General features: G+C 60.5%; 1 protein-coding gene across 3 annotated transcripts in view; it reads left to right on the forward strand.

Moving 5' to 3' along the window:
• Positions 1-11,928, forward strand: part of LOC112951734 (protocadherin gamma-C5-like) — a 38,727-nt gene continuing 26,799 nt past the window's right edge. For 2 of the 3 annotated variants that reach the window (XM_026044493.1, XM_026044494.1), the window contains exon 1: positions 6,460-8,910. In XM_026044493.1, the coding sequence (XP_025900278.1) occupies positions 6,460-8,910 (2,451 nt within the window). Of the gene's footprint in view, positions 2,466-6,459; positions 8,911-11,928 lie in introns of those variants that run through there. The other variant, XM_026044495.1, reaches the window with a different exon arrangement.

An 11,928-nucleotide genomic window follows, 5' to 3' on the forward strand; every position in this document is an offset into this window, starting at 1 on the left:
GCAAACCGCAGAGGCGCGGGCGGGGAGAGCTGCCGTCCTGTGCGATGAAAGGTGTTGCTGCAAGGAGCCGCCGGGTGACGACGGGGCAGGTACTGAGTTTCTTGGTTTTGCTCGGCGTTTTCGACTGGGCTTCCGCCGCGATCCGCTATGCGATTCCCGAGGAGGCGCGGAGAGGCTCCGCAGTGGGAAACGTGGTAGCTGACCTAAAGCTGGACCTCGGGCGGCTGGCGGATCGCCGGCTCCAGGTCGTGTCCGGCGGCAGTAAGAAGTACTTCAGGGTGGATCTAAAGAGCGGCGCGCTGCTCGTGGGCGAGCGGATAGACCGAGAGGAACTCTGCGGCACCGTGTCTCCCTGCTCCTTGAGCTTTGAGATCTTGGTGGAGAAGCCGCTGGAACTGTATAGCGGCGTCGTAGAGATCCAGGATATCAATGACAACGACCCAGTTTTCCCGAGCAGACAGACGAGGCTGGAAATCAGCGAGTCGGTGGCGCCCGGGGCGCGCTTCCCGCTAGAGAGCGCACAAGACGCCGATGTGGGAATTAACTCTTTGCAGACTTACCAGCTGAGTGCCAACCCGCATTTTGTCCTGGATGTGCAGACGAGGGGAGATGGTAGCAAGCATGCAGAGTTGGTTCTAGAGAAGGAGCTAGATAGGGAGGAGCAGCGGGAACTTCTCTTGGTCCTGACCGCGCTCGATGGAGGCAGCCCGCCRCGGTCTGCTAGCGTGCAGATCCACATTGACGTTGTGGACGCCAACGATAACGCCCCAGTCTTCAACCACTCCACCTACAAGGCGAGCGTGAAGGAGAACACGCCCAGTGGCACCCTGGTGGCCAAGATCAGCGCTTACGATCTGGATGATGGGCCCAACGGAGACATCGTCTACTCTTTCAGCAGCCACACATTGGCAAAGGTGCGAGAACTCTTCTCATTGGACTCGGCCACGGGAGAGCTGAAGGTCAAAGGGCAGCTGGACTATGAGGAAACGAAGCTGTACGAGATTTATTTACAAGCTAAAGACAAGGGCGTCGTTCCTGGCGTAGCTCATTGCAAAGTGCTGGTGGAAGTCGTGGATGTGAACGACAATGCTCCGGAGGTGACAGTGACCTCTGTGTATAGCCCTGTGCCTGAGGATGCTGCCCCAGGGACAGTCGTAGCTCTGTTGAGCGTAACAGACCTGGACTCCGGGGACAACGGTCTGGTGAACTGCTTTATTTCCCCCGGGATCCCATTCGCACTCAGCTCCTCCCTCAAAAACTACTACACGTTGAAAACGAAAGAGGCTCTGGATCGCGAAGAAGCATCAAAGTATAACATCACTATCACTGCCAGGGACTTGGGCTCACCACCYTTGTCTGCAGTAAAATACCTCCTAGTTCAGGTTTCGGACGTCAATGACAACGCACCCAAGTCTCTCCAGGASCACTACGACGTATATGTGCCGGAGAACAACGTAGCTGGCATCCCTATCCTAAACATAAGTGCCACAGATCCGGACCTGGGGCCCAACTCCCGTCTCTCGTATGTCCTTCTTCAGGGTGACCCTGCAGTGAGCCGCCTCTTCTCCATCAACCAGGAGAATGGCACCCTCTTCCTGCTCGCCTCCCTGGACCATGAAGACCAGGTGAAGTTTAGCATGATGGTGCAGGTCCATGACGGTGGTTCTCTACCGCTGTCCACCAACCTATCGGTCAATGTATTTGTCACAGACCTCAACGACAACGCCCCAGTCGTGCTGTATCCTCGTCCCAACTCGACTGACGTGGTGGAGCCAGGCACTCCCGCCAGGCATATGGTCACCAAAGTGGTGGCTGTGGATCCAGACGTGGGGTATAACGCCTGGATYTCGTACACCTTGCTGCAGGCTACTGACCCCAGTCTCTTCTCGGTTGGGCTGCACAGCGGAGAGGTCCTCACAGCACGACAACTCCGAGAGGATGAGACGCCCCAACACACGCTGGTCATCCTGCTGAAGGACCACGGAGAGCCTGCGCTGTCTGCCAGCGTCACCGTCACCATCTCCGTGGATGAGATGGTCAAAGAGACACTCATTGACCTCACGGACATGGCGCCCGCCCACGACTCCAGGAGGCACGTGACTTTCTATCTCATCCTGGCTGTGATTTTAGTCTCGGCGGCTTTCTTCATCACCGTAGTGTCCGTGGGCATTTTCAAGTGCTACAAATGGAGGCAGTCGAAGGAGCTGTTCAACAACTCCAGGAGCACCCTGTACAGGACGCCGGGGCCTTTCCACCACATCGATGCTGTGCGAGGTGGCATCACACCGCCCAATTTCTACCATCAGGTTTATCTCACCACAGACTCCCGCCAGAGCGATGTCCTGTGCAAAAAGCCCTTCACTTCCAGCCCCCTGGGGAGCCGCCAGAACACCATGAGGAATGGAGAGCCGGGACTGTACCATCAGATCGTGGGCACGGCCAGCCGGCTCCCCAAGCCCGCCGAGGTAACACAACYGCCTTCCTCACCGGGGTCGGGCCGTGACTGGTTTGTACCGTACGCGCGTGGTAGTGGGTCGGGCTCGGAGGGAATATCGAGTCGCGCAGTCCCAAAAGGCCTTAGTGGTAGCCGAAAAGCTCTTCGTCGAATGAGCCGTCTCGAGAGCCGAAGGAATTTGCACACAGGGAGCAGGATCAAGCGGCAGTGTTGACTTGGTTTAGCGAGCACTTATCTTTTTCAGGAAGTTTGGGGCTTAGCAGCAATGAGAAGCCGACGGATTCGGCTGAGAGTAACCTGAAACCGCCTGCAAACCATCGTTAACGGTGCTAACGGTGTTGCCTTCCCTCGGTGAAATGAGACGTGAGAGCCAGGTAGGGTGGCAGCCTTTGAGCGCTGCGCTCTGGTGAGGGCCAGGAGAGGTTGTGGTGGGAGCTGGGCTGGGTCCCGGCCGTTCCCGCGCCTCTAGGCCTTGGGAGCCGCTGGATGCTGGCAGAGAACCGGAGCATCCCATCCCACGGTGTGGTTTGCAAGCGAGGCCGAAGGATTCCWATGGTCACTCCGTTTGGTAGGCAGTAGCAGCAGAGCAGGGCATCCCGTCTGTGTCTCCCATCGCGTTTGATTCCTGATTGTTTCAGTTTCATTGCCGTGCCTCTGAGCAGGGCGATGAGCGTGTCACCTGCTCGTTGCTTTAGCATCCCAAACGATCTGCAGTGTGATGAGTAATACTCGATCGCCGGACTGAGCAGACCGCAGTCCGAAAGCGTTTGAGCATGGCAGGCAGCTTCTGTGCTTCTTTCCCGGTGGGAATTTTGCAGATTAATTTGAGAGCTTGCAGCTACGGAGACGCTTCCATCATCAGGGGTGAAACCGAGGGGTGGATCCGGCGGAAGGGGAAGATCCGGGAGGTTTCCAAGGCTGACAGTGCCGGTAATGCCTGCCCTCAGGGGAGGTCCTGTATAGAAACGACCTGTTCCTCGGAGCATAAGGAAGCGAGACGCAGCGGGAGCCGTGGGTGGCGTGGGCTGCATGTAACACCTGCCTGGAGTGGTCAGATCGCGGCAGGAGGCAGAAATATTTTATGCTCCCCCCTCTCCCGATCTCCGCCTCCGTTGCTCTTGCGACTCAGCGCTTCCGATCTGTCGCAGGCGAGAACGGGCTGCGGCAGCTGCTGCAGCAGCGCATTTCCTTCTCCTGTGCCRGTGGCGTTACATACGGGGACAGGGATGTCCCGCCCCCGCTGTCCCGCCCCCCCCCCGCGAAGGGTGCAGGCAGAAAGCCTCAGGAAGGGGACACTAAATGCTTTGAAAGTGGAGATGGGTGGGTCCCAGGTGGGTCTGTAAGCAGCTGATAATGGGCAGGCGACAATCAGGAGCCCCAGTCATCAYCCTCCACCCAAAACCACTCCAGAAAGGCACTGTTTGGGAGAAGCCGACTGCTYCGAGGCGCGGATTTTCGGTCTTCATGGTGAAAGATGATTCATGGATCGTGCTAAACCCATAAATGTGTCTCTTCGCTTTACGGGACTCGCGACAGCAATGCGGCGGGGACCACATTGCCTGTCGGTCCTCAGCCTCCGTGCTGGCCCTGGGCAGGACAGGCGGCATGTCCAGACCATTTTTCGGTCCCTGACACTCCCTTGCGCCGAAATCCCCCATTCAGAGATCGGTTGCTTGTCATTCTTGTAGATTCCTTGCAGGATCTTCGGTGATCCCTAGATTCCTTTCAGCTGGGCTTCGCTGGAGCCTTTTCGCAGGGCGAGATGGAACGGGATATCTCCTTCTCCATCTCGGATACCACGCCACGACACCCCYTGGCCTGGCTTGCTAACATCGATCATCCTGATCCCGGGGCTTGGCGGACACTGTCCGCCGCAGCCCCTCAGTGACTGAGCCCTCTGAGAGCGACTGACTCTGTGAGCGGATCCCCCGATCCTGTGGCCTTCGCAGGAGGCTTCTGGCGAGGCAAACCTGCTCCGCAAGAATTCCCACGGAAGCAGTGTCCTGTGTTGCCGCCCGCGATATGCTGTCCTTATCTAGCTCCGCCGTTGGCGGGGGAGGCGGGGAGGAGGCTGTCATTGATGGGCCCTGGAGCCATCGGAGCGGCAAGGGAAAGTCCCACCTGTACGTGGGCCGCAATCGAAGTTTCTGCAATGGTTTTCTGCTAAGGGAACCTCTGGAAGCCTTCGGGGCATGAGCAGGTCCAAGATTATGTCTGTTTCTGGACAAGGGGRAATTCACTCTTCCAGTGTTTTCCCGAGTTGGTCCTTTAAGAGCCCCTGCTCCTTTCTCTGCAGTGGGCAGCAGGTGGGAGTTGGACCGCGCTTTTCACCATTCTAAAGATTCCTTGAGGAGTTAGGCCCAGTCTCTCTCTCGCTGGCAGCAGAGAGGTCCCACCTCATGGCTCTTTGTGAGGGGCAGTGGAGAGGAAGGAGACCGATCTGAGGCCGAGGGGCCCTCAAGGGCAGCCCTTCTGGCAGTATTCGCAGTGGGCAGACGGTCCCCGAATGCAGGTGCCATCTCCATCCAAGACTAAAATGACTGTGTCTACGGTAGTTCACTTTGTGAGACCCTGGCCTCTTTCAGCTATGCTCCTGAGGCACTTTGTAGGCCGAGGTGATGAGGGCAAACATGGATCCTGGGAGGAGCGAGCTTCCCCGTGTCCTGCACAACCGCTGACTCCTGACCCTTCAGGGTCTTCAGGCACTCAGGGAAAGTCGTTTCCCTGAGCGCTCTGGGGGCAAGACTCTTCAGGGCATGACCTTGGAAGGACTCTGCAGGGACCTGAACTATGCGGAGACTTGCCACTRTTCTCTAGGCTGGAGATGTGGGACAGCAGGGGTGGTTTCCTTCTCTGCTACCAAGTACTGAGGCCAAGGCCGCAACTTTTGCTTGTGGAAAGTTCTTTAGATTACAGAGCTATGAGGCAGGATATATGATATATGTTGATACATGTGTCTGTTGATATATATGTTGATATATGTGTCTGTTAGGTGACAGAGACAGGCCTCTGTCTCAGTCTGATGTCCTGATCTAATGCTGTGATCTAGTGATGTTCTGGGTGGTGTTTTTTTTTTTTTTTTTTTTTTTTTTTTTTTTTTTTTTTTTTTTTTTTGTCTGATTCCATGTATCTGCAGCAACTTGGGCATAGTGAAGCCTTACCCATTCCTTGTGCCAGGATAAGGAAGTGGCGTCCAGCCAGACACGTACAGTGAACAGTTCTATTGCAGCTCTGAGGAATTCATCAATATCTGCCGTCCCACCTCGTGCTTCCTCCCAAACCAAGCTGTTTTGGACGTCCTTGTCTCTCAGTAGGTTCTGCTCCTAAGCGCAGGTAGCACAGGGGGCAGAGGTGCCTCTTTATAAGGACAATCCTGGAGTGGGAGCAAAGCACCCACTGCGAGGGAGGAAAGGGGAGGGAGGGAAGACGTGTCCCTGRCGCCTCGGGGCTTTAACAAGCACCTTTTCATAGAGCATGAAACGTGCTCTGGCCCGCAGTCACTACAGCTGCCCTTTGTTCGCGCGTGAGATCCGAGGCCACCGCCGTGGGAGCGGGAGCGCACAGGGCGGGCGGGCACCCAGGCGGCTTCCAGGACGCGCCGTTTCCCTGAGAGCGGGGGAAGGAGCCGCTAAACGAGCTGCCGGAGCAAGTGACTCAGAGCGGCGCAGCGCAAGCCCGGGGGTGGCGGCCCCGCCGCGGCGGGTTCGAGCCCCGCTCCCCGCTGCTCCCGGGGCGCTCGCCATTGGGCGAGCGGGRCCGGAGCGCTCCGCCAATCCGGAGCCGATCTGAAGCGGGGGGATCTGCTCCCCCGGCGCCGGGCTCTGATTCAGCTCCCCTCCCCCAGCCCACCCCCTCCGCTCGGAGGCTGGCAACGGGAGCCGCTGCCTGCCAGAGCCCCGGAGCCGCTTCCCGAGCCGACCAAGAGAAACCCGGGGATTTTTAGCAGCTCCTTCCCCGGTGCCTGCTGCGTCCTGGGCCAGGACCCAGGCCAAACGCGTGTGGACATGGTGCGTGTCAGCCTCCAGCAACTCGCTTGGAAATGGCAAGTACTGAGTTTGTTTTCGCTCTGCGGCTGGGGCTGGGTCTCCGGGCAGATCCGCTACTCGGTGGTTGAGGAGTCGGAGGTGGGGACCGTGGTTGGGAACGTGGCCAAGGACCTAGGCTTGAAGGTGGAGGAGCTGTCCGGTCGCAGGCTGCGCCTGGGCTCCGAGGAGAGTCTGCGCTACTTCGCCGTGCGCCTGGAGAGCGGCGCGCTGGTGGTGAGCGAGCAGCTAGACCGGGAGCGCCTGTGCGGAGCCGCTGCCAGCTGCGTGCTGTCGGTGCAGGTGGTGACGGAGAACCCTCTGGAGCTCTTCCGCCTCGAAGTGGAGATCCTGGACCTGAACGACAACTCGCCGAGCTTCCCCACCGCCCACCGCACCCTGCGCATCTCCGAGTCCGCCACCGCGGCTGCGCGCTTCCCCCTGGAGAGCGCGCAGGACCCCGACGTGGGCACCAACGCCGTGAGCTCCTACCGGCTGAGTCCCAACCCCCACTTCTCCCTAGACGTCAAGCAGCTAAAAGATGGAAAACTCTTCCCGGAGCTGGTGCTAGAGCGCACCCTGGACCGGGAAGAGCACCCGGAACTGCAGCTGGTGCTGACGGCCGTGGACGGGGGCAGCCCGGCGCTCTCGGGCACGGCGCAAATAACGATCCTGGTCCTGGACAGCAACGACAATGCGCCCTCCTTTGACCGCACCGTATACAAGGTGCGAGTGCCGGAGAACACGCCCACGGGGGCCCTGCTCCTTCAGCTCAACGCGTCAGACCCCGACGAGGGTCCCAACGGGGAGGTGCAGTACTCCTTCGGGGTGCACACCCCCGACTCGGTCCGAGGGCTCTTCGCCCTGGATCCCCGCAGCGGGGAGGTGCGGGTGAGCGGGGCCCTGGACTTCGAGGAATCRCCTTTCTACGAGATCCACGTGCGAGCCCGCGACGGCGGCGTGCCGGAGATGGAGGGCCACTGCGTGCTCCAGGTGGAAGTGGAGGACGCCAACGACAACCCCCCAGAGGTGCTTCTTACCTCCCTGCTCAACCCGCTGCCGGAAGACACCCCGCCGGAGACGGTCGTGGGGCTCTTTAACGTGCGGGACCGAGACTCGGGGGCCAACGGGGCTGTGAGCTTGGAGATGTCACGCGACGTGCCTTTCGCCATCCGCTCCGTTCAGAACCACTACTCGCTGGTGACTCGGGAGAGCCTGGACCGAGAAACCACCCCGCAGTACGTGGTGGAGCTGATGGCCCGAGACGGCGGCTCCCCTGCTCTCACCACGAAGCTCACGCTGCTCGTCAACATCTCCGATGTGAATGACAACGCGCCGCGCTTCTCCCAGCCCTCCTACGACGCCTTCCTTCCGGAGAACAACCCGCCGGGCTCTTTGCTCTGCACCATCTCCGCTTCGGACCCCGACGACGGGGTCAACTCCCGGCTCGTTTACTCCATCGAGGGCGGCCACACGCAGGGCGCCCCYATCTCTTCCTTCGTCCACATCGACCCTGACAGCGGCGACCTGTATGCACAGCGCACCTTTGACTTCGAGCTGCTGCAGGTCCTGCCGCTCACCGTGGCCGTGAGAGACTCAGGGTCCCCCCCACTTCGCGCCAACGTTACCGTCTACGTCTTCGTGCTGGACCAAAACGACCACCCGCCCCGCGTGCTGCACCCCGCCGGCGGCAGCGACGTCYCAGCACCCCAGAGGGTGCCTCTCTCTGCCCCACCGGGCTACCTGGTCACCAAAGTGACGGCGGTGGACGCGGACGCCGGGCACAATGCCTGGCTCTCGTACCACCTGCTGCCGCAGTCCACCGAGCCCTCCCTGTTCCGCGTGGTGCCCTACACCGGGGAGGTGCGGACAGCACGCGCCCTCCGTGATACCGACGCGGCGGCACAGCAGGTCCTCGTCCTGGTGCAGGATAACGGGGACCCGCCGCTCTCCACCACCGTCACCATCGCCGTGGTCCTGGAGGAAGGGGCCACGGAGGAGAGCTTCAAGCCTCGGGATTTCCTGGCTGGGGCCAAGGAGAAGCCGGATCTGACCCTCTACCTCATCATCGCGCTGGCGGCCGTGAGCACCATGGCTCTCGCCACCTTCACCGTCCTCGCCGCCCGCTGTGTGCGGCACAGGGGCCGCGCCGCCGGCTCGCCGTGCTGCTGCTGGCTCAGCGAGTCACCCTCCCGCGATGTCTTCAAGCACGCCAGCCCGAAGCTGCAGCTCAGCTCCGACGGCACGCTCAAATACATGGAGGTCACCCTGAGGCCCACCGACTCGCAAAGCCAGTGCTACCGCACCTGCTTCTCTCCCGGCTCCGACAGGAGCGATTTCACCTTCATGCGGCCTTGTCCGACCCCGGGCACCCTAGCGAGGGAAACCGATTCTTTCCTCTCCGCTACTGGTACCCTACAAGGCCCCAGTCAGGTGAGATCCTCCCAGGGCTTGTCGCTAGGGGAAGGGGACAGAGTTGCGGCGCCCGGGGGACTCGGAGGAGGGGGGAGATGCTCGGGGGGGGGGGCAGCGCCGGCGTCTTTGTTCTCCAGCAGCACGAGCACGGTGAGCGCGGCGGGGCGGGCGGGCGGCCGTCGGGGCGCGGGGCCGCCCCCGCCGTCGCTGGGTGAAGCGGCGCCGGTTCGCGCCGCGGCGGCGCCTCGCGCGCCGCGATTGGCGCCCGTGTTGCTGTCCTCGGGAAGGAGGCCGGCGATTGGGCGAGCGCCGCGGCACTCGGAGCCAATGGCGAGGAGGCTGGCGGGCAGCGCGGCGCGCCCCCCTCGTCGGCGCCGCATCCAGCCCAAACAATGAATGGGAGCGGGCAGCGCTGACCAGCGGCCCCGGAGCGCGGGCGGCCCCGGCCCCGCGGCGCCTCGGCGGAGGGCATCGCTCCGAGGCTGCGGCTGCCGACCCGGCAAGGATGCTGAGCGCAGGAAAGGCGGGCTGGTCCCTGGGACTGCCGCGTGTCTTCTCTTTCTGTTTGTTCTTGCACAGCTCCTCTGCCCAGATCCGCTACACCATCCCGGAGGAGCTCACGCGGGGCGCCTTCGTGGGCAATATTGCTAAGGACTTGGGCACGGATGTGGCAAAGCTGGCGGCAGCTAATTTGCAGGTACTGTCTGATTCGGATTCACAGTACTTCTCTGTCAATGTGAACACTGGGATTATAATGGTCAGCGAGCGCATAGACCGGGAGCAACTCTGCGGGCAGAACCCCCGCTGCTTCCTTCACTTGAAACTTGCCATCGAGAACCCCGTGGAGTTTTACCGCATCGAGGTGGAGATCCTGGATATCAATGACAACCCGCCCGAGTTCCCGAGCGCCGAGGTCTCCTTGCGCATCTATGAGCTGGCATCACTGGGTGCCCGCTTTCCCATCCAGCCTGCCCAGGACTCCGATGTGGGCACCAACACCTTGCAGACTTACCACCTGAGTGCCAACGACAACTTCAACCTCAATGTGAAGGCAAGGACAGATGGTGGGAAATTCCCCGAGCTGGTGCTGGAGAGGGCCCTGGATCGGGAGCTAAGAGCTGTCCACCACCTAGTGCTGACCGCTGAGGACGGGGGGTCTCCCCCCCGCTCCAGCAAGATGCACATCACTATTCAGGTCCTGGATGCCAACGACAACCACCCAGTCTTTGACAAACCATCATATGGAGCCCGCTTGGTGGAGAACTCCCCAGTTGGCACCCTCGTTGTGAAGTTAAACGCCACTGATGTGGATGAAGGGCCCAATGGAGACATCCGTTACTCCCTCAGCAGCCACAACTCAGCTGCCTTGCGCCAGATGTTTGCTATTGATGAGCAAACTGGGGAGATCCGTGTCCAGGGCAAGCTAGACTTTGAGGAGGCAACAGTGTATGAAATAGAAGTGGAAGCCAAGGACATGGGATCACCCACAATGGAGGAACACTGCAGTGTGGTTGTGGAAATCGTTGATGTGAATGACAATGCCCCTGAGGTTATTCTCACCTCCTTCTCCAGCTCCCTGAGTGAAGATGCTCTGCCAGGCACAGTGGTGGCCGTGATACATGTCAGAGACAAGGACTCTGGGGAGCAGGGCAAAGTTCAGTGTCACGTGTCTCCAGATCTTCCCTTCCAACTGCGTAAGGACTTTGAGCACCAATACTCGCTGCTAACCAGAACCTATCTGGATCGGGAACGCATTGCCTTCTACAATGTCACCATCTCTGCCTCGGATATGGGGAGCCCCCCACTCTCCCAGCAAACCATCTTGCCAGTTGTCCTGGTTGATGTCAATGACAACGTGCCACAGTTTGAGCAAGCATCCTATGAAGTGCTAGTGGCAGAAAACAATGCAGTGGGCAGCGTGCTCATCACTATCTCTGCTGTTGACCCTGACTCGGAGCAGAATTCACGCCTTTCCTACTCCATCCTGCGAGTTGGTGGGACAGATCCGGGTCTGGATCCAACTCGCTACCTCTCCATCCATCCCACAAGTGGACGGGTCTCAGCCAAACTCCCCTTTGACTATGAGCAAACCACCTATTTCCAGTTCCACGTGGAGGTTTCTGATGGTGGCTCTCCAGCCCTCAGGAACAGGACRCTTGTTCACGTCTTCATAGCGGACCAGAATGACAATGCTCCACAGGTGCATTTCCCCAAGGTTGGCGAGGACTCTGCAGCCCAGTTCCGAATTTCACCTTTCACCTACCCCCCTGCTCTCATCACCAAAGTGGTGGCAATGGATGCTGACTCGGGGCGCAACGCTTGGCTCTCTTACCACCTCGTGGAAGCCACGGAGCCAGGGCTTTTCAGTGTGGCCCTGCGCTCTGGGGAGATCCGAATCATGCGGGCCCTGCAGGAGAACGATGCCTCAGCGCATGAACTGCTCGTGGTGGTCCGGGACAGCGGAGAGCCCCCTCTCTCCACTGCTGTCACGCTGGTGGTGCTGGTGGAGGAGAAGGGTCCAGAGGCCTTGCAGGGCTCTGAGGCTCAGGCTGCAGACAGCGGAGGCTTGCCCACAATTACGCTTTATCTGATCGTTTCCCTAGTCCTCATCTCCACTGTCTCCCTGGTGGGACTGGCAGCGCTGGTCGTGCGGTACCTCCGGCGGGGCTCTGCACCSCCTGCCCGGGGCTGCTGTGTGGAGAGTGTGGACACGCTGCGCCCCCCCTCCGGCCCCATATTCGGGCACTCGCTTTACAAGCCCAAGCAAGGGGACACGGTGATGGGCGTCCAGGTGGTGCCCACGGCGCCCCCCGCCCCGCGCTACCGCTCCTGCTTTTCGCCCGTCTCTGACATCAGCGAGTTCATGTTCGTGAAACCTTCCGTGGGTCCGGCCGGTGCAAACCCGCTGGATCCCAGCCTGTGCAGCGAGGTGAGCTCGGGAGCCGGCAGCCGCCGCCTCCCAGCCTGACTCCGGCCCCGTCGCCTAAGGAACTTGGCGCCGCCGCGATCCGGGATCCGCCTCCCCCTTCTCCCCCT

Source organism: Nothoprocta perdicaria, unplaced genomic scaffold (assembly GCF_003342845.1).
Source record: "Nothoprocta perdicaria isolate Ctin4 unplaced genomic scaffold, notPer1 scaffold_369, whole genome shotgun sequence".
In the NCBI taxonomy this organism is placed as follows: Eukaryota; Metazoa; Chordata; class Aves; order Tinamiformes; family Tinamidae; genus Nothoprocta; species Nothoprocta perdicaria.